This window comes from Macaca nemestrina, chromosome 11 (assembly GCF_043159975.1).
Source record: "Macaca nemestrina isolate mMacNem1 chromosome 11, mMacNem.hap1, whole genome shotgun sequence".
Classification (NCBI taxonomy): Eukaryota; Metazoa; Chordata; class Mammalia; order Primates; family Cercopithecidae; genus Macaca; species Macaca nemestrina.
In genome coordinates this window covers 9,805,653-9,827,832 of record NC_092135.1, presented here as the reverse complement: position 1 = coordinate 9,827,832, position 22,180 = coordinate 9,805,653, and the positions used below count along the sequence as shown (strand labels likewise).

General features: G+C 46.9%; 1 protein-coding gene across 1 annotated transcript in view; it reads right to left on the bottom strand.

The window, feature by feature from the left end:
* LOC105492464 (transcription factor CP2 like 1) overlaps positions 1-21,197 on the bottom strand; it is a 70,598-nt gene extending 49,401 nt beyond the window's left edge. Inside the window, exons 1-2 of the mRNA XM_011759627.2 lie at positions 21,041-21,197; positions 16,842-16,993 (exon numbers count right to left, since the gene is read on the bottom strand). Coding sequence (XP_011757929.1) covers positions 16,842-16,993; positions 21,041-21,102 — 214 coding nt within the window. The 5' untranslated portion in view covers positions 21,103-21,197. The remainder of the gene's footprint in view (positions 1-16,841; positions 16,994-21,040) is intronic.
* Between the last annotated feature and the right edge of the window lie 983 nt (positions 21,198-22,180).

Below are 22,180 nucleotides of genomic sequence, written 5' to 3'. Positions count from 1 at the left end.
GCAACCTGCAGATTCTGATTCAGTTGTCCTGCAGCAGGCCTGAGATTGTGCATTTCTAACAAACTTGCAGATGATGCTGGTCCATGAACACTGGAAGTAGGCTCCGTCCAGCCCTTATGCTTCAGGAATCTACTCTCGCCCATGCTCTGTGAATTCCTAGAGCTTGTGTGGTTTCTCTGTACCACTCAGGACTCACAGGGTCCTCTAAGCATCCAAATGGAAGTTTCCAGGCAGAGTCACCGGCTGGAGAATGGCAGAGGAAGGTCAAGAATCTCCCAAATCTACCCAAGCACAGTGCACCTGGCTGGGCACAGGAGAGATCCCCAACCTGCAAAGCACAGAGCCAGGGCATTTTCTTTGCACCGCTGTCTTCTTTGCCCATGGAAAGAAAGAGGTGAAGAAGAGCAGCAAGTCACCTGTTATACCCTCAATGCAGTGGCTAACAACCCCTAATATACCTATTGATCACTGTGGTGCTTAGTGAACAGACCCCTCCCCCTCCCAGTTCCACTGCAGGCTGTATGACCTATGAACACTCCCCATCTTGACTCTGGGCTTCCTTCCTTGTGAAATGATGGGGTTGGAACAATCATGGTAGCTACTTGTGTAGAGTGGCTCCTTTATTTTATTTATTTATTTATTTATTTATTTTTTTTTTTGAGACAGGGTCTCTCTCTGTCACCCAGGCTGGAGTGCAGTGGCTTGATCTCGGCTCACCACAACCTCTCCCTCCCAGGTTTGAGTGATTCTCCTGCCTCAGCTTCCCAAGCAGCTGGGATTACAGGCATGAGCCACCGTACCTGGCTAATTTTTGTATTTTTAGTAGAGTCAGGGTTTTGCCATGTTGGCCAGGCTGGTCTCGAACTCCTGACCTCAAGAGATCCGCCCGCCTTGGCCTCCTGCAGGGCTAGGATTACAGGCGTGAGCCACCATGCCTGGCCAAGAGTGGCTCCTTCAAAACAAAACACAAAACACGTTCCTCATTCAGAGCAGAGACTCTACACATTCTTCCAAGCAGTATTTTTTTTTTTTTTTTTTTTGCCAGGGTCTCGCTCTGTGGCCCAGGTTGAAGTACAGCAACGTAGTCTCGGCTCATTGCAGCCTCGACCTCTCGGGTTGAAACAATTTTCCCACCTCGGTCTCCCGAGTAGCTAGGACCACAGATGCATGCCACCACACCTGGCTAATTTTTATATTTTTTGTAGAGATGGGGTCTCCTTAAGTTGCCCAGGCTGGTCCCGAACTCCTGGGATCAAGTGATCTGCCCACCTCGGCCTCTCGAAGTGGTGGAATTTAATCTTTTTTTAAATAGTTTTGTTTTTTTTTTCCCAAGTAGTAATTCTAACCACAGCACAGTGGTCCCCGAAGCCTGACTCAGGAGCCCATTTTACTAAGAGCAAAGTGGGTCTTCCTACCCCAGATCTTCCTTCTCTCTCTCCTCCTCTAAATATCCACAGAAAATTGCCAGAGTTAGTGGCAGAAGAAAAGGAACACTTACTGAGCGCCTTGGATGTACCTGGCCCATTAATGTGGGTTTTCCATAACGTGCCATGTAAATCATAACCCTATTTCTGCAGTGACCGGAGCAAGGTGAGAGTGTCAAGTTTATTAAGCCAGGGTCCTCTCCTCCAGCCCCACTGACGGTCCGTCCTGACCGGCAGGTGTCTGTCTGGTTTAGGGGCAGCCACCAGCAGGGTTCCAGGCAGGCAGCTGCAGTCACTTGGGACTAGAAAGGTTTTGATGCTTCAGTGAGTGACTGTGTGTCTGTTTTTCCAGATGGGTCATCAAGTCATGAAATGAAATTTTAGGGACTTGCTTTAATCTGTTCTCAATCGAAGTCTACCACATGCCCAGTGAAAGGGTGACCTGCCCTGGTGGACCTGTACTAGCGGCTGCTGAGTGACTCGCCAGGGCCTCCAATCCTTCTGTCTGTGCTTTATGACACACTTCAACTTGGACAGAAAATGTTCTGGCTGACTCTTTTTCCTTCCAAGTATTTCCAATATATAGATGATTTTAATATAATTCTTTTTTTTATTTTTATTTATTTATTTTTTTTTTTTGAGATGGAGTCTCGCTCTGTTGCCCAAGTTGGAGTGCAGTGGCATAAGCTTGGCTCACTGCAATCTCCGCCTCCCATGTTCATGCGATTCTCCTGCCTCAGCCTCCCAAGTAGCGTTAGCTGGGACTACAGGCGCGTGCCATCACGCCCAGTTAATTTTTGTATTTTTAGTAGAGATGGGGTTTCACCATGTTGGCCAGGCTGGTCTCGAACTCCTGGGATCAATGAATCCACCTGCCTCTGCCTCCCAAAGCCCTGGGATTACAGGCATGCGGCACAGCACCCGACCACATTATTTATTATTTTACGGATAGGGTCTTGCAATGTTGCCCAGGCTGCTCTTGAACTCTGGGCTGAAGGGATCTTCCTGTCTCAGCCTCCCAAGTAGCTAGTACTGTAGCATGACCACCACACCCAGCAATGTGATTATTAAGAACATATTATTCTGGAATTGGACTATCTGGAATTCAATCATGTGAGTAGGATGTTTTAATTAATTGGCCCATTACTATTTAAAACATAATTAAAGTTTGACATGACTATGTAGACACCTATGAAACATTAAAAATCTTTTTTTTCTTTTTCTTTTTCTTTTTTTTTTTTTGAGACAGAGTCTCACTCTGTCACTCAGGCTGGAGTGCAGTGGTGCCATCTCAGCTCACCGCAATCTCCGCCTCCCGGGTACAAGCGATTCTCCTGCCTCAGCCTCCCGAGTAGCCGGGACTACAGGCATGTGCCAACACATCTGGCTAATTTTTTGTATTTTTAGTAGAGATGGGGTTTCACCATGTTAGCCAGGATGGTCTCGAACTCCTGACCTCAAGTGATGCACCTGCCTTGGCCTCCCAAAGTGCTGGGATTACAGACATGAGCCACCACGCCCGGCCCTAAAAATCATGTCTATGTGCTATAAGCTGTGATAAGCAATCTGTATAAGTAACCTCATACGTATTTTAATATATTCTGATTGGTTTTTAAAACAACAAAGAATTCCAGGCGTGGTGGCACACATCTGTAATCCCAGTACTGTGGAAGGCCAAAGCAGGAGTTCAAGACCAACCTGGGCAACACGGGAGACCTTGTCTCTATAAAATATACAAGTGAGCCACGCTAAAGATTGCTTGAGCTCAGGAGTTCAAGGCTGCACTGCACTGCAGCCTGGGTGACACAGCAAGAGCCTGCCTCTCTAACACAAACAAACAAACAAAAACACCCCCTGTTAATTTATTGGTATTTTTATTAGTTTAGCCTGAGATTCACAAACTATGGAGAGGTGACATTTTGGAACGCATTTGTTCTTTGTTGTTTTCTTCTTTTAAACCTTTGCATGTGGTTTACCACATTCTTTGCCGATTAAACATTTTTATATGTACTTATAAATTTTTTTTTAAGTTTTGCCTATAGTATCTTTCCCATTTATTTATTTATTTATTTAGTAACAGGGTCTCACTGTTACCCAGGCTGGAGTGTGCAGTGATACGATCTCGGCTCACTACAGCCTCGACCTCCTGGGCTCAAGCGATCCTCCTGCCTCAGCCTCCAGAGTGGCTGGGACTACAGGCGTGCACCACCAGGCTCGGCTAACATGTCTAAATTTTATATGGCCAAAATAAAGTATCCTTATGTGGCAAGAAGAACAACAAAAATATTATATAATTCTCCAGGCTATACTGAGGTCAGTGTTGCATCTATTTTACAGAAAACGCAGTTGACAGGTTCAGTAGCTTGGGAAAGAAGAGAAGAACCAGAATTGGGAGCTGGGTATATCCAACTCCAACATTCACCACTTTCAATGTGCCACTCAGTTTCTACGAAAGGCTAATTAAGAGTGCCATTCAGGCTGGCGTTTGAGGGAATGAGGGAAAGGTATTTAATTTAATAACACATACTAGACACCTTTCACGGCCATACAAAAGGACCTTCACTCTTGTTATGGCTGCATATTATTCCACTATATCAAGGTTCTACATTCAGTCAGTTATTGTGGGACAATGTGATGATGGCCATATAGAAAGTAACAGAGTTGGAGCCTTAATTTATTCCTTATGCACCATAATAAATGTAAAAGTATCAACGATTAAGGAAAGGATTTTTTTTAATTAAAAAAAAGGATGGATATTATTAAAATCTTAAAGTGAAGAAGGCATATTCTAAATGGGACATGAAACACAAAAATAATTAAGGTGAAGTCCAATAAACCCGATAATAAAAATTTATCTTAAAAACTTTTATGGCTGGGCGCGGTGGCTTACACCTGTAATCCTAGCACTTTGGGAGGCTGAGGCAGGGTGGATGGCTTGAGTCCAAGAGTTCCAGACCAGCCTGGGCAACATGGCAGAATTCCAATTCTACAAAAATACAAAAATTAGCCAGGCTTGGTGGCAGCCATTTGTAGTACCAGCTACTAGGGAGGCTAAGGTGGGAGGATCATCTGAGCCCAGGAGGTTTAGGCTGCAGTGAGCTGTAATCACGCCACTGCACTCTAGCCTGGGTGACAGAGGTGAGACCCTGGCAAAACAACAACAAAAAAAGCTTTTATTATGGGCCAGGTGCAGTGGCTCGTGCCTATACTCCCAGCACTTTGGGAGGCTGGGACAGGAAGATTGCTTGAGGCCAATAGTTGTAGACCACCCTGGCCAACACCCTGTCTCTATAAATTAAAAACAAACAGCAAAAATTATGTAAAAGAGGCCTGGCGTGGTGGCTCATGCCTGTAATCCCAGCACTTTGGGAGGCTGCGGTGGGTCACTTGAGTTCAGGAGTTCAAGATCAGCCTGGCCAACATGGCAAAACCCTGACTCTACTAAAAATACAAAAATTAGCCAGGCGTGGTAGTAGACACCTGTAATCTCAGCTACTTGGGAGGTTGAAGCAGGAGAATCACTTGAACCTGGGAAGCAGAGGTTGCAGTGAGCAGAGATCACGCCACTGTACTCCACCCTAGGCGACAGAGCAAGACTCCATCTCAAAAAAAAAAAAAAAAAAGTAAAAGAAATAAACTAATTTAAAAAGGAATGAAATGAATGAAAAAGTGGGAAAATATTTCCAGTGCATATTATACTATCCCAAATATACAAGGAGGTCTTACAAATAAATAAGGATGAAAATCTCACTAGAAAAATGGGTAAATCACATGAAAGGCAAAAAGAATAATAAAATGAAAAAATAATATTTAACATCACTGAGGAAAGGAGAATTAAAAGAAGAAGACCCTATATTTTCCCCACCAGTTACCAAAGGGTAAACAGTGTTGGCAAAGGTAAAGAAAACCGACTTTCTTCAGTCATTTAAAGAAGTTATGTACGCTAGACACTGGGCTAGGCCTCGCAGTGAACAAGATGACCAAGTTCTCTGCCCTCAAGTTTATATTTCAGGTGTGGTAGCGATTGGAAAAAGATAAGGGAGGAGAAAATAAACAAGTATTCAGATAGTTATTGTTCACAAAGTACAAACTGGCACCACTTCACTGGAAGGCAATATGGCAGTATCTCCCAAAACGTCGTGCTGGCAGTTCTATTTCTAGGTGTGTATCCTAGAGCTATTTTCACTCCCGCTGAAACACAAAGATATACATAGATGTTCATGGATTACTAGAGCACTGGGTTATAACTATGAAAACAATGGAAACAAGCCTAATGTTCCTCAACAGAACAAGCTATACAACAGACATACAATGATCGTAGTATAACCAGTAAAGATCAGATTTTGCTTATTATATTTTTTAATGTACCCACGTGGAAAGACATTGAAGATATTTTGTTTGGGGGAAAAAAAAAAAGTAGCAGGACACAGTGGCTCATACTTATAATCCCAACACTTTAGGAGGCTGAGGAGGGGAAAACTGCTTGAGCCCAAAAGCTCCAGGCCGCGGTGAGCTATGACTGTGTCACCGCACTCCAGCCTGGGCAACAGAGTGAGACTCTGTCTCTAAAACACACAATTTTTTTTTTTTTTTAAAAAGCAAGTTGAGACGGGGCGCGGTGGCTCACTTTGGGAGGCCAAGGTGGGCGGATCATGAGGTCAGGAGATCGAGACAATCCTGGCTAACACGGTGAAAACCTGTCTCTACTAAAAATACAAAAAACTAAAATTAAAATTAACCAGGCATGGTGGCCAGCGCCTGTAGTCCCAGCTACTCAGGAGGCTGAGGCAGGAAAATGGCATGAACCTGAGCCGAGATCACGCCACTGCACTCCAGCCTGGGAGACAGAGCGAGACTCTGTCTCAAAATAAAAACAAAAACAAAAAAAAGCAAGTTGTCAAACAGTGAATATAATATGATCCCAATTCTCTTAAAAAGCAAAAGGTACACTTGGGAACATATATAAGGTTATGTGCATGTTTGTCTATGGAAGTAGATATATATGGGTTAAGGTATGACTAAGAAAAATCTAAAAGGCAGGACTATTGCGCATTTTCTAGAGTATATATGGTTTGGCTGTTCTATTTTATAATAAGAATACTTATTTATACTCAGGAATAAATATTTATACTCGGGAATAAAGACTACTACTTTATACTCAGGAAAAAATAAGGGGAAAACATTTTTTTAAGTAATATATTTTAGAGTCATTTGGTTTATTCAGCTTATATTTCCAAACTTCAGGCTAAAGTTTAATCTGGAAAGAAAACTTCAGCTATGGAGAAAAGATAATAAACAAAATAACTAATCCTTTGCCTCATTCCTTAAATTCAAAGTCACTGATATAATTGGTAAGAAGGAAAAATATAACTGGCTACTTATTGTTTGCCAGACATTTGTTATTCATGTAACCCACAAACTGAAACCCACAAAGTGAAACTGTCCTGGTTTCATAAATGAGGAAACTCGGGCTCCAAAGGATCAAGTGATTTCCCTGGAGCAGAAGCTGGTCAAAAAGACAGAACTGCAAATCTGTTTGGTTCTAGGGGCAGGGAAGACAGGACCTTCCCCTGGAGCTCTTATCTCCCTCCCTGGGGTTGCTGTGGGTGGAAAACAGGAGGGTTGGGGTAGGGTAGGAGCAACTGATAATGGATGTTTTTTTCCTCTCCAAGGAGGCATTTTCTCCCCACTCCATTCCTTCCCCCGACAAAGCTTCATCCACCCTCCCCCTCAGAACTGCATCAGGAGTACCAAGTGGCAGAGTCCCTGCACCGAAGTGCCTAGCCTAGAATCCTGCCTGCAGGAATTCCAAGAAATATCAGCCAGAAAAAACAGGTGCTTCCCCTTCCAGAACTCCCTTTCTTATTGCATCCCAGTTCAATCACTCCCCTGGCTTTCAAACTTACGGGATATAGGAGGGGAGCCTGATTTCACCTCTCAGGTGGTCATCTGTAAGATGGGAACAACGCATCTTGTGGGAATAACTCAGAAGAGAATATCAGAAAGTGCTTTCCAAATTCTCAAGTGCTAACAAAGAAGTACCACCCTAAAGCCTGAGGTTCTCACCTACCAGGTAATACAAATCCTCCTTAACATGACAGCTTACGGCATTTAAGAGTTCAGTGCGTTTTGAGATCTTTTATTTCTTTTTTCTCTTTTTTTTTTTTTTGAGACGGAGTCTCGCTCTGTCCCCCAGGCTGGAGTGCAGTGGTGCGATCTCAGCTCACTGCAAGCTCCGCCTCCCGGGTTCACACCATTCTCCTGCCTCAGCCTCCAGAGTAGCTGGGACTACAGGCACCCGCCACCATGCCCAGCTAATTTTTTGTATTTTTTTCGTAGAGACAGGGTTTCACCGTGTTAGCCAGGATGGTCTCGATCTCCTGACCTCGTGATCTACCCGCCTCGGCCTCCCAAAGTGCTGGGATTACAGGCGTGAGCCACCGCGCCCGGCCAAGAGATCTTTATTTCTAAAATGGTATTTCAACACCTTGCACAGGAAATTCTCCTCAGGGTTATGTCCACCATGTGGCTGTACAGCGGGTGAAGAATGAATGGAAAAGTGAAGCAGGCCTTCCCAAAGCTACCGCCATTCAACTCTAAGAGATGCAGTTCTCAGCTTTAGAGCCAACCCTGTATTAATCTTTGAATTGGGAAAAGAAGGGATAAAAATCAGCAAAAGTTATCAAAGTCCCAACTCGATGACCTTGTTAACTTCCAAAACAGGACTGGTGAGATGTTTCCTCTTTATTAATAACAATGGGTGACACGTGAGTGCTTGCTATGTGCCCGGCATTTCAGTGGTCTACATGCAATAGCTCATTTTACCCACATAGCAGCACCTACTTTGTAGGGAGTTTACTTCCCCCATCTTATAGGTAAGGAATTGGAGGTAAAGAAAGGTTAACTGACTTGCCCAGATGGTTGCCAGATAGTTTGGCCTAACCAAGACAGGTAGAGTTCTAGGTCAGATATTTGGTCTACCTCTCCAGCCATATCAGTCCTAGTTCCCCTTGTGTTTGAAACCCTTGTCATCCTGAACCACTTAGGATTCCTGGGATAGACATTGTGTTCAACTGCACCCCCATGCTTGCCTTTGCACGTGGCTTTTCTCTCTTCTCACCAAGCCACCATCCTCCTCCAACCAACAGGAAATTTTACTGCATGAATGAATGAAAGTAAGCATATTATGAAAATTCATTACTATACTTAAGACTCGAGTTGTTTTGATGGAAAATATCAAAGCATTCCCCACCGCAAGTCATTCTTGCAATGTTATTTCTTATCTCAAAGCCAGAAATCCCTACGCAGATTGCCTGGGGTGCTCTCTTCTCTGCTCTCCCGGACTCCTCCTCCTCCACATCCCTTCTCATCCCTCCACACCCTCATCATCCCTTCCCTCAGGCTCCAGCCTTCAGGAAGATCTGTCTACAATGACCTTTGGTCACTGACAAAGAGGAGGTTATCTGGAAGTTTGCAAACCTCTATTCAACTCTCTATCCGCCCCTTGGAAGGACTTTTTCAGAGGAAGAGGACAGACTTCGTTTTTCAAATCATTTTTACCATATCTAAAACCAGCCACTGGGCTTGGCGATAGGACATCCCTATGAAACACACATGTCCAAGCCACATGTCCTCAAGGCATTGGTTTGACACTGCACTGAGAAATGGGCATCCAGTGGTTTAAGTGACTTTTTGATTTACGCCTATAACATCTTTTCCATGTTTTCAGAGAACTTTAAACACATCATTACAAGGAAGAGGAGAGGACCTGTGATGGCTTCACAAGAATAATGCAATAACTACCATAAAGCCTTATAAACACTTAATAGCAAGCTTTCAAAAACGTCTTGACTGATGTGTCAAAACTACTTTTTAAGAATTTTATCTTGGGAGGCCAAGGCAGGCGGATCAACAGAAGTCAGGAGCTCAAGACCAGCCTGGCCCCCAGTCTCTATTTAAAAATACAAAAATTAGCCCGGTGTGGTAGTGGGCACCATTCCAGCTACTCAGGAGGCTGAGGCAGGAGAATCGTTTGAACCCGGAAGGCGGAAGTTGCAGTGAGTCGAGATCGTGCCACTGTACTCCAGCCTGGGCGACACAGTGAGACTTCGTCTCAAAAAAAAAAAAAGAAAAAAACAAGCCAATTGTATCAATGCCTTTTGGTCATATGATGTAGAATAGGCTACTTAAATGAGGTACGCTGAAAAAGATATCTAGTGCGGCATTACTGACTGGGGGGGATAAAATCACACCTATTTTTAGAGTTTCTAAATATTTACAGAGCACCTACTATACTCTCAAGGCACCCACAGCTTAATACTGAGGATACAGGTTGAGCATCCCTAATCCAAAAGCCCCAAACCTGAAACTTTTTGAGTCCTGATGTGACCCCACATGTTGTCCACATGGGTGGCTGGGACCATCTTTTCTGATGACTCAATGGACACAAGCTTTGTTTAATAAACAAAATTATTTAAAATATTGTATAAAATTACCTTCAATGCTATGTGCCTAAAGTATATATGAAACATAAGTGAATTTTGTGTTTAGATGTGGGTCAAAGCCTCAAAACACCTCATATGGATATGCGAATATCCAAAAATCCGAGAAAATCCAAAATCCAAAATACTTTCAATCCCAAGTATTTAGGAAAAGGGGTATTCTTCAGCCTGTACTTTACAATTTTAGGGGCCAGACGGTGGCTCATGCCTGTAATCCCAACACTTTGGGAGGTCAAAGAGGATTGCTTGAGCTCAGAAGTTTGAGACCAGCCTGGGCAACATAGTGGGATCTTGTCTCTAAAAAAAATAGAAAAATTAGCTGGGCGTGGTAGCCCATGTTTGTCCCAGCTACTTGAGAGGCTGAGGCAGGAGGACTAATTGTTCCAGGAGATGGAGGCTGCAGTGAGCCATGACTGTGCCACTGCATTCAGCCTGGGTGAAAGAGTAAGACCCTGTCTCAAAAAAAAAAAAAAAATTATTTAATCCATGGCTCAGCCCTATAGAACTTCCATTCTATTACGGGAGGCAGACACTAAAACAATTATGTTGTGTATTTTTTCCAGCAGTTATGACAATATTTTGCCCTAAATAACAAAAGGAAATAGTGAAATAACATGTAGACATTTTACATGTTTAGGATACTTTTAATAATAATGGAAAACAGGCCGTTTGGGAGGCTGAGACGGGCGAATCACGAGGTCAGGAGATCGAGACCATCCTGGCTAACTCGGTGAAACCCCATCTCTACTAAAAAATACAAAAAACAAGCCGGGCGAGATGGCGGGCGCCTGTAGTCCCAGCTACTCGGGAGGCTGAGGCAGGAGAATGGCGTGAACCCGGGAGGCGGAGCTTGCAGTAAGCTGAGATCCGGCCACTGCACTCCAGCCTGGGCGACAGAGCGAGACTCTGTCTCAAAACAAAAATAATAATAATAATAATAATAATGGAAAACATTATTACAAGAACAGTATTTAATAAAAGCAAGAAACAACTGCATAAAGCATATAATCTCATCCATTTTTTTTAAGAAAAATTATAGAAGTTTTTTTTTTTTTTGAGACAGAGTCTCGCTCTATCACACAAGCTAGAGTGCAGTGCAGTCAGCTCACTGCAACCGCTGCCCTCTGGGTTCAAGCAATTATCCTGCCTCAGCCTCCCAAGTAGCTGGGATTACAGGTGCCCACCATCACATCCAGCTAATTTTTGTATTTTTAGTAAAGATAGGGTTTCATCACGTTGGCCAGGCTGGTCTTGAACTCCTGACCTAAGATGATCCAACAGCCTCAGCCTCCCAAAGTGCTAGGATTACAGGCATGAGCCACCACACTCAGCCGAGAAGGAAGTCTTAATGGTTGTAACCCTCTGTAAGAATAAATTATTGGGAGTGGCTAAAAAGAATAATGAGGCCGGGCGCGGTGGCTCAAGCCTGTAATCCCAGCACTTTGGGAGGCCGAGACGGGCGGATCACGAGGTCAAGAGATCGAGACCATCCTGAGCGAACACGGTGAAACCCCGTCTCTACTAAAAAATACAAAAAACTAGCCGGGCCAAGTGGCGGCGCCTGTAGTCCCAGCTACTCGTGAGGCTGAGGCAGGAGAATGGCGGGAACCCGGGAGGCGGAGCTTGCAGTGAGCTGGGATCCGGCCACTGCACTCCAGCCTGGGCGACACAGCGAGACTCCGTCTCAAAAAAAAAAAAAAAAAAAAGAATAATGAAAGGAACCTCTCTGACACAGAAAAACATATTTCTAAGCTACAAAAATTAGTTCAATGAGGAATTCGGCAAGAACATCAGCAGCACAGGACAAGTCTGCGTGTTGCTTGCCTTCCAATTTAGAATATATATATATATATATATATATATATATATATATATATATATATATATTTTTTTTTTTTTTTTTTTTTTTTTTTTTGGAGACGGAGTCTCGCTCTGTCGCCCAGGCTGGAGTGCAGTGGCCGGATCTCAGCTCACTGCAAGCTCCGCCTCCCGGGTTTACGCCATTCTCCTGCCTCAGCCTCCCGAGTAGCTGGGACTACAGGCGCCCGCCACCTCGCCCGGCTAGTTTTTTTTGTATTTTTTAGTAGAGACGGGGTTTTGCCGTGTTAGCCAGGGTGGTCTCGATCTCCTGACCTCGTGATCCGCCCGTCTCGGCCTCCCAAAGTGCTAGGATTACAGGTTTGAGCCACCGCGCCCGGCCAGAATATATATATTTTTAATTATACTTAAGTTCTGGGTTACATGTGCAGAACGTGTAGGTTTGTGAGTAGGTATACATGTGCCATGGTGGTTTGCTGCACCCATCAACCCATAACCTACATTAGGTATTTCTCCTAATGCTATCCCTCCTCCCCTTGCCCCCCACCCCCCGACAGGCCTCAGTATGTGATCTCCCCTCCCTGTGCCCATATATTCTCAATTGTTCAACTCCCACTTATGAGTGAGAGCATGTGGAGTTTCATTTTCTGTTCCTGTGTTAGTTTGCTGAGGATGATGGGTTTTTCAATGTTTCACAAGTGTCCCAGCACTTGGAGAAGCCAAGGTGGAAGGACTGCTTGAGCCCAGGAGTTCAAGACCAGCCTGGGAAACATCATCTGGGAAACCCCATCTCTACCAAAATTACAAAAATTAGCCTGGTGTGGTGGCGCATGCCTGTAGTCCCAGCTACTCAGGAGGCTGAGGCGGGGGGATTCCTTGAGCCCGGGAGGCAGAGGCTGCAGTGAGCTGAGATGGAGCCACTGCACTCCAGCCTGGGTGACAGAACCAGACCCTGTCTCAAAAAAAACAAAACAAAACAAAAAAAGCCAACAAAAAATGTTTCAGAATTGATGTTTTTAAATTTGTGAGATAAAGGTAGGAAAAGTCGGGCAATAACTAGAAAATAAACAAACTCAGATCTTCATATCACATCATAAATTCCAAATGCATTTCAGTAAGTGTTAAAATTTAGACACCTCTCAATGAAATTCAGAAAACTACTCGGCTAAGTGATTTTGGGATCAGCAGGCATTTTCTTTTAAGCATAAAAGAAAAGTTTATTTTCAAAGAATGAAAGATTTGACTATAGACATTTAAAATCAATTTCTACAGAAAAAAAAATCACAACATATACCTTACACCATAAATATAGTTATCACACAATAAAAGTTAAATGGCCTGCAACCATCAGAGAAAAATACTTGCAAAAAATGGCAGCTAAAAGGTTGGTATTCTTCATAAATACTATGCTCTTATCCGTAAGACATAAACACCCAAACAGAGAAATGTGCAAAGGACAGGAATATAACAAACAAATTAAGAAGATCAATAAATGTATTTCAAAATATCTAACTGCATTAACAATCACAGAAATGCTAATTTAAGGCCGGGGTGGTGGTGGTACACACCTTTAATCCCAGCTACTCAGGAAGCTGAGGAGGGAGGATGACTGGAGCTCAGAAATTTGAGTCCAGCCTGGGAAACCAAGCCAGACCCCAGCTCAAAAAAGAAAAGAAATGCTAGTTTAGTATTAAATTCCATGTGTCACTAATCAGATGACAAAAAACAATAACCAATATTGGAAAAGAGACAATAAAATGTATACTGCTGGCTGGCACATAAATTGGTACATTCTTCTGAGAAGGCAATTTGGTGATACGCATCAAAAGCCTCAATGTTCAAACCCTTTGATCCAGAAATTCTACTTCTTAAGTATTTATTTTTAAAATACATAAATCATCAACATTTCACAGGAAGATTTATATACAAGGATGTTGTTCATCATTGCAGTATTTAATTTCTAACTGGAAACTAAGTGGCCATAAAAGGAAACAGGTTAAAGTCATAGAAATATACAATGTAATACTATGCAGTCATTACAAAAATGTAAGTCCTCAAATCATTTTCAATGACATGAGAAGGCTGACAAATATAGTAAATGAAAAAAAGGATAAATGTCTGTAGCAGAAAGATATATACACAAACATGTAGAAATAAGGTTAGCAGTGGTTTCTGGTGAAATTAGAGGGGATTTTAATTTTGTTTTAATTTTCTTCCTTTTGCTTTTCCAAATTATTCAAACTTTCTATAAAGTAGATTATTTCAATAACCTACAAAATATAATTTTAAAAATATCTAAATATACCAAATTAACATAAGATGATGAGACCACAGGGGTAACTCCTTTTTCTCTCTTTTAACTGATCTATGAGAGGATCAACTTTTAAAACTTTTTTTTTTTTTTTTTTGAGGCGGAGTCTCTCTCTGTGCCCCAGGCTGGAGTGCAGTGGCGCGATCTCGGCTCACTGCAAGCTCCGCCTCCCGGGTTCACGCCATTCTCCTGCCTCAGCCTCCCGAGTAGCTGGACTACAGGCACCCGCCACCGCGCCCGGCTAATTTTTTGTATTTTTAGTAGAGACGGGGTTTCACCGTGTTAGCCAGGATGGTCTCGATCTCCTGACCTCGTGATCCGCCAGTCTCAGCCTCCCAAAGTGCTGGGATTACAGGCGTGAGCCACCGTGCCCGGCCTAAAACTCTTTTTAAAAAAACCTAGTAGGCCAGGCATGGTGGCTCTCACGCCTGTAATCCGAGCATTTTGGGAGGCTGAGGCGGGTGGATCACCTGAGATCAGGAGTTCGAAACCAGCCTGGCCAACATGGTGAAACCCCATCTCTACTAAAAATACAAAAATTAGCCGGGTGTGGTGGCGCATGCCTGTAATCCCAGCTACTTGGGAGGCTGAAGCAGGAGAATCACTTGAACCGGGGAGGCGGAGGTTGCAGTGAGCTGAGATCGTGTCATCGCACTCCAGCCTGGGAGACAGAGCAAGACTCTGTCTCAAAAAAAAAAAGGAGTTGGAAGGGGTGCAGGAAAGGTAAGGAACTCAGCTAATGGCCTTACCAACTAGAGCAGGGGCCAGGGCATGGACAGACACCCAATATCTTGGTCCAGGACCAAGACCTCAGACCTTGGAGCCACTCCTCAGCACCACAGGACATAGCCAACAAGAAGAACCACATCAAAGCTCAACGGATGCTATAAACATCTCATTTTTCCCTGCTAAATTTAAGCCAAAAAAAAAAACAAAAAAAAAAACACAGAGGCCCAAAGAGGAAAGAAAGTGCTCAAAGGTGCGTAACCAGTTGGTAGCACTTGACCTTCCATGAAAGTGAAAGGCATAGAGCAGAAACCTTTCCACACAACAGCACACACGCACACTCGGCCACACCACCCACCAACCATGGCCACCGTCTGCTGCAGATGGTGCACAGGTCTCAGGGCCTGAGCAGGAAGCTCTAGAGCTGAGGGAGCTTGGCTGAGCAAGACCCACTGAGGCCAGCAGAGCTGCCCCCGCGGATACAGCATCACCTTCCACGGCGGCCCCTCCACAATGAGAGGGGGTAGCTCTACTCAGAGGGAGACAGACCCAGCCAGCGGCTGCTTCTGAGCTAGTTTCTTGGCCCAGAAGCTGGCAAGTTCAGCAGTAAGCAGAGAGCCCGATGACCACGTTGGACTTCCACCCTGGCTGGCTCCCCAAATTGAGGAATCAAAGTTCGCAGAGAGGAAGCTGCACATGTAAGACAAACTGCTACGACACTGCAGCTCCCCCGCAATTCCCTGTGACCCCACAGAAACCAGCGTTCCTCTGCTCGTCTGCTCTGCCCATTGAAAGTAGAGGGGTATCACACCAGTCGGGGTAGAGCAGAGACACAGTCCTTTGCTCATCCTTGCTGGATGCCTGGGTGGGTGGCCAGAACGGTTTCATGTCTGGGGCACACACACAATAGAAGATAAAGTAGAAGGTGACGAATCCACATAACGCCAGGGTGGTCGTGAGATGACCCAGAAAGAAAGTGCAAAAAACGCATACTCATAATCATGAGAGAATCACAAAAACACCATCCATCAGGACACTCGCCCACGTGTTCTGAAAAAGGGAACCAGCAACTGAACAACCACTATCATTCCAGGCACCTCACAGACCTTCGTTCTTCTAACTCCGCAAAATTATACTTCTTGTTTTACCCATGAAAACCCTGAGGCTCAGAGAAAAAGAAGAGGCATCTCCAAGTCACAGAGCCAGGAAGTGCCAGAGTTGGAATTCAAACTCCAAAGCCCGTTTCTCTCAGGACATGGTGAGGGAGCTTGTCTCCATCGCCAGAGGGCTTTTGTCTAGCACGGATGGAACCCTGCTCCGGTGCTGCGTAGGACACAGGCCAGCCGTCCCACCACTGCCAGGTGCGGCTCCAGGACCTGGGATGCTGACCGTACTCAGTCTATGCCTTCAAAGGACATGATCATGGTCACAATAAATAGTCACAACATATCCAGGAGCAGTGCCTTAGGCCTATAATCCCAGCACTTTGGGAGGCCCAGGCAGGTAGATCACTTGAGCCCAGGAGTTTGAGACCAGTCTGGGCAACATGGTGAGACCCCCCGCAGCTCTACAAAAAAATTTAAAAATTAGCTGGGCATGGTGGCCTACACCTGTGATCCCAGCTACTCGGGAAGTTGAGGTGGGAGAGTCACTCGGGTTGAGGAGGTCAAGGGTGCTGTGAGCCATGATCATGCCACTTCATGCCAGCCTGGGCCACAGAGCAAGACCCTGTCTCAAAAAGGGAAGAGGAGGGGAGGGGAGGGAAGGGAGGCAGTAATAATGCTACCAGTCTCTGAGCACCTGCTCCATGGAGGGGCTCCAGGAGGAATGCAGAGTGCTACCCTGTTACCCACGTAAGGTATCTGATGTTTCCATTTTTCAGATGAGGACACTGGGGCTGGAGGGGTCACGCAGCTGGGAAGTGGAATCTGAACCTGCACCTGTTCTCTTTCCCGAGCCCCACCTCACCCACCGTAACAAAGTCACAAGGCCCAAGTGGGCCTTTCATATCAACTCCCCACCGCTTCCGGGTTCCACTGGGCCCGGGCCTCCGGCCACTACCTTGGTTGAGGTAGGTCAGCGTCTCTTCATGCAGCTTCACGGCTGGGGACGTGGCAGCACACAACACGTACTGCAGGGGTGGCAGGCGGGCCTCATTCTCAGGGGACAGCTGGGGCTCCTCCTGCTTGAAGATGGGCAGAGCGAGCACATCACTGCAACACACAGGAAGCAGAGGTCAGGAACAGAGCCCCAGGGGGCTCCTGCAGAGCCAGGGCGAAGCTGGAGAGACAACGCAGACCACCAGGACCCAGGGCGACACAGCATGCACATCGCACGCAGGGTGCTGGCTGCACTCCTGCAACCCTTGCACACTCCAGATGCTTTAAAACAGAGGAACCTACTCCTTCATGACTCTAATTTCACTCAATGACCCCCCAAAACACTGATTCAATCAGCCCACCAAGGAGGTAAAAGGGCAAAGTTCCATTTATTTGGTTTCTATCCACAAGTGATCACTCATAAGGTTTCACTTTTAGAATAAAAATCTACACAAACATTTTCATTTTTTAATCAACAATTCCATTAACTGGCCACTTCTCATAGCAATACAACCCTGTCCTCCAGGTTCTATAAACTATGCAAATGAACAAATCACTCCTTTGCTCTGAGTACCCAGGTTGAGACATTCCTCCATCCCTTCTAAAGAGAGGACAACCAGACACTGTTTTCAGGGTCATTCTAATCTGTCCAAAATGCAAACAGGAAGGAAGGAAGGACCTTGGCTTCAAGTCTGTGTGTGTATGGTTTTTTTTTTTTTTTTTTTTTTTGGCGGCAGGGTGGGGGGTGGTGGACGGAGTTTCACTCTTGTTGTCCAGGCTGGAGTGCAGTGGCACAATCTCGGCTCACTATAACCTCCACCTCCCAGGTTCACGCCTCCCAAGTAGCTGGGATTACAGGCATGAGCCACCACGCCTGGCTAATTTTTGTATTTTTAGTAGAGATGGGGTTTCACCATGTTGGTCAGGTTAGTCGCGAACTCCTGACCTCAGGTGATCCACCCACCTTGGCCTCACAAAGTACAGGGATTACAGGTGTGAGCCACCGTGCCCGGCCCAGTATGTTTTCTTATCCAAGTGGGAAATCTTGAAATCCTTGCTTTAAGTTTCTCTTCCTCCACCTCTTAACAAAACTCCCCACATTAAAAAAAAAAAATGAAGTCAACATCCTGCGAGTTAGTGAGGAACTTGTTTCTGGATGTATTTTTTAGGCCAGGCACGGTGGCTCATGCCGGAAATCCCAGTACTTTGTGACGCTGAGGTGAGAAGACTGCTTGAAGCCAGGGGTTTGAGACCAGTCTGGGCAACATAGTGAGAACCCACCATCTCTTAAAAAAAAAAAAAAAAAAAAAAAAGGCCGGACGCGGTGGCTCAAGCCTGTAATCCCAGCACTTTTGGAGGCCGAGGCGGGCGGATCACGAGGTCAGGAGATCGAGGCCATCCTGGCTAACACGGTGAAACCCCGTCTCTACTAAAAAATACAAAAAACTAGCCGGGCGAGGTGGCGGCGCCTGTAGTCCCAGCTACTCGGGAGGCTGAGGCAGGAGAATGGCGTGAACCCGGGAGGCGGAGCTTGCAGTGAGCTGAGATCCGGCCACCGCACTCCAGCCTGGGCGACAGAGCCAGACTCCGTCTCAAAAAAAAAAAAAAAAAAAAAAAAAAAGGAAAAAGAAACAAAAAACCTAGCATTTTTAAAATGCCCTTACAAAGGACAAAGAATTCCTTGAGAACATGAATGACCTACAGGCAGGCAAGGCTTGTTTAAGGCCTCTAAATTATGAGCAGCACAGAAACAGGTGCCAAAAAAGTACCAATGCTCTTATCTTGATAACCCTCTTCCCTTCGTGGGTCCCTGACTAGGAATCCAATTACCTGACCCCACTTGTCTGTATAAACAGAGTCACTGGTACAATCTGTTCCTCGCACATCATAAACCAGCGTCTCTACAACACAAACCCAGCACACACTCTATCAACATCTAATCAATTTTCAGAAGAAAAAGCCTGGCATTGAGCACACACCTGGAAAACCTGCCCTGTGTGGGCCTCCCCTGTCACTATCCACTACTGAAAAACAAGGGTGCAAGGCCGTCTCGGCTTCCCCCACAGGGCGTCTTCCTTTTGTCAGGGCAGGGCACGCTCCCAGCCCGGGTGGTTCTCTAGGAACACTGAGGATTGCATAATTTCATGTTTGCCCAGACCATATCAAGTTAATAATCCATGGACTGCTGCCTTTAAATTTTTTAAAAAGGGGCGGGAGGGCGGAGGAAGTTAAGAACCATCGCTCAACAGTAACTTGTTTCAAGCCTGGCACCCTCATTTGCCAAGGAATAAAAGTCACGAGAACATCAAACAGAAAAGGGGAAGGGAGTAAAGGCCTCTACCCTGGTGAGGTCAGACAGCTTGCGGAAGTTCTGCCAAGTGACGAGATGACCAAAAATAAAATACAAAAACCGCAAGGAAAAGGACAAGACCCTCCCTCTCCAGAGTCAGGGGAACCAAGGACATATGCACAAACCCCCACCTGGGCCCTCACTGAGGGAAAAACTCCCAGCTTCCAAGAAGTGAAATAAAAATAGAGCACGGACTTCTTTATCCACGGTCCCCCGATGACCCCAGAAGCCAATATGGCTTTGCAGCACCACCCACTCCCAATGCTCACCCTCCTCCTTTCACCAAATCCTAAAAGGTATCTGAGCGACTCGGGACAAATTTCCATCTTGGTAGCGGACGTCAGAACTGTACCTCCCAGGCAAGGGAGAACTGTTCCCTAACGGGGTGATGACATTGCAGGTATCTAGAAGTTTTAAGCACACTCACCTTCAACTCAGGGTCACCTTGGAACTCATTGTTAAGATATGGCAACATACTTAATGGCTGCAAATTAAAATTCAGGCAAAGCTACAACTAAAACTTCAGTAAAAATGTATTCCATTGTAGCATTTCTTGTAAGTGAATGGACACTTAATCTGTGGGTGATTAACATCTCCTCCTGGGCTTCCAACATCCCCCAGAGCAGCTTCCGTCTGGTGACATCACCGTGGTCTGCTGGGTGGCTGCCAGCCTTTAAGGCTCCAGAACTTTGCCATCTCCAACTACTTTGGCCCATGAATAAAAACAGCAGATACGTCCCCTAAACCCAATCATTCCCCCGCCTCCAGGAAAACGGGATGTCTTCAGGGAGGGCAAATACCTACCAGCAGCCAGGAATTACAAATAACGTTTTGAGAACTAAGTGGGAACTTCTTGGGGCCAAAACTAGCACTAAATGTAGCTCTGGTATGGGGACTGTCAATGCCTGTGACTCCTTCGGCCTCATAATTCATTTTCCCTGAGCCCATATCAAATGCCTTTTGGGTTAAATTAGGCACATTTCATAAACTGTGACTAGGATGGAAATAAGGACAGGCTAAAGCTGGTTCAGGCGAGTTCACAAAGTGAAATGACTGCCCATTAGTCCCGGCCAGCGGCAGAACAGGGAAAAACAATCCTCCGGCAGACAGAGCACACGGGGTCCTACTGCTAAGAGGGGGTTGTGGGGAACCGTGCAAAACACGCAGGACTTACTTTCCCCTCCGAAGGGCACTACTCAAATCCCTGCAGAAGAAGAAAGATTTCCATCATGGGCAATAACCACGCGGGCCTCGGGCGAACACGCGCAAGACTACCGCAGGGAGCGGAGCGGCCTGCCCCTCCGAGCGCGCCGCCCCAGGCCGCCGCCCGCACCTGGTCCAACCAAGGGCACTGCAGAAGGCGCAAGGCTGGGAGAGGGGCCCCGGCGGAGACGGGCAAAGAGCAGGGGACGAACTTCCCCGGGCCGGGCACCAGGTTGCTGGCAGGAAGTTTCCTCTACTCCGATACGCGCGGGGAGAGGAGGGCCGCGGGAGGTGGATGGGCCAGGGGAGGCGGCGGGCCGGCAGGTGCGCGCCCTGCACCCTCTCCGCCGTCGGGGAGGAGCCCTCGCAGGCATAGGGCTCTGCGCGCCCGCCTCCCCGGAGGGCCCCCAACTCCGCACGTCGGGTCCCGCCGGCGTCCGTCTGTCAGTCCCTAGGCGGGACGCTGGGCGGGTCTCTCGGTCCCCAGAGGGCGGACAGCAGGGAGGCCAGGACCCAGCAGGGGCGCCCTCTCTCCGCCCCTGGACGTCCAACGCCGCCCGGCCCGCCGGCCCGGCCCGAGCCCCGCGGAGACGGCGTGCGGCCCTTACCGCAGGTAGCTGCCGGAGTTGTGCTGGTTGTAATGCTCGGGCTGCGTGTGCCAGAAGAGCATGGCTGGAGCTCCCAGCGCGCCCACCTGGGCGCGGCAGCGAGCACAGACGCGGGGCGCGCGGAGCTCCCACCGGCTGCTTCGCGCTCCTAACCCGTGGTGCCGGCCGGCTGGGCGCATTTATGGGCGGCCCAGGGGCGGGACCGCGGCGGGACCCGCCCCCCAGGAACCTCGGCCGGGAGGGCGGCTCCCCGCGGCCGCCGCACCTGGCCGACAAGCGCGCGTGCCTTTCCGGCGAACGAGCGCGCCTCCGGGGCGGCCAGACCACAGGGACCTAGGGCCGGCTGGGCGCTCTCCCCCAACCCCTGATGTGGGGCTCAGGTGACCCTTGCCGCCGCCAACCCGCCCCACGCGGCCCCTCTACCCTCTGCTCCCCACTCTACGCCCAAGGCCAGTCTCCAGAGCGGCTCCGAGATTTCCAGCCTAGGCTCTCTCTGTCTCCTTTCCTTGCTCTTGTGTTTTCATAGCACTTCAGACGCTCTGAAATCATGGCTTTTTTTTTTTTTTTTTTTTTTTGAGACAGGGTCTCACTCTGCCACCCAGGCTGGAGTGCAGTGGCGCGATCTCGGGGCTCACTGCAACCTCGGCTCCCAGGTTCAAGCGATTCTCCTGCTTCAGCCTCCCGAGTAGCTGGGATTACAAGCGCCCCCCCATCACGCCCGGCTAATTTTTTTATTGTTAGTAGGGACGGGGTTTCGCCATGTTGGCCAGGCTGGTCTCGAACTCCTGACCTCAGGTGATCCGCCCACCTCGGCCTCCCAAAGTGCTGGGATTACAGGCGTGAGTCACCGAGCCAGGCCGACATTTTTTTAAATTTTATTTTTACTTGTGTACTGATTGTCTTTCCCATTAGACTGTAAGCTCCAAGAGGACAGGGCCTGGCTCTCTTAACACCCCGTTACCTGCACTGCATAGAAGGGTGCATGGGACATAGTTAAGATAAATACTTGTTGAGTAAACATGAAAATAAAAAAAGGAATGCACCAAAAGAGTAATCGGAGAAGGCTTCCTGGAGGAGGTGACATTGAGCTGAGACCTGATGGATGCAGAGGAAGCTGTCTGTGAACAACACCTAGAGAAA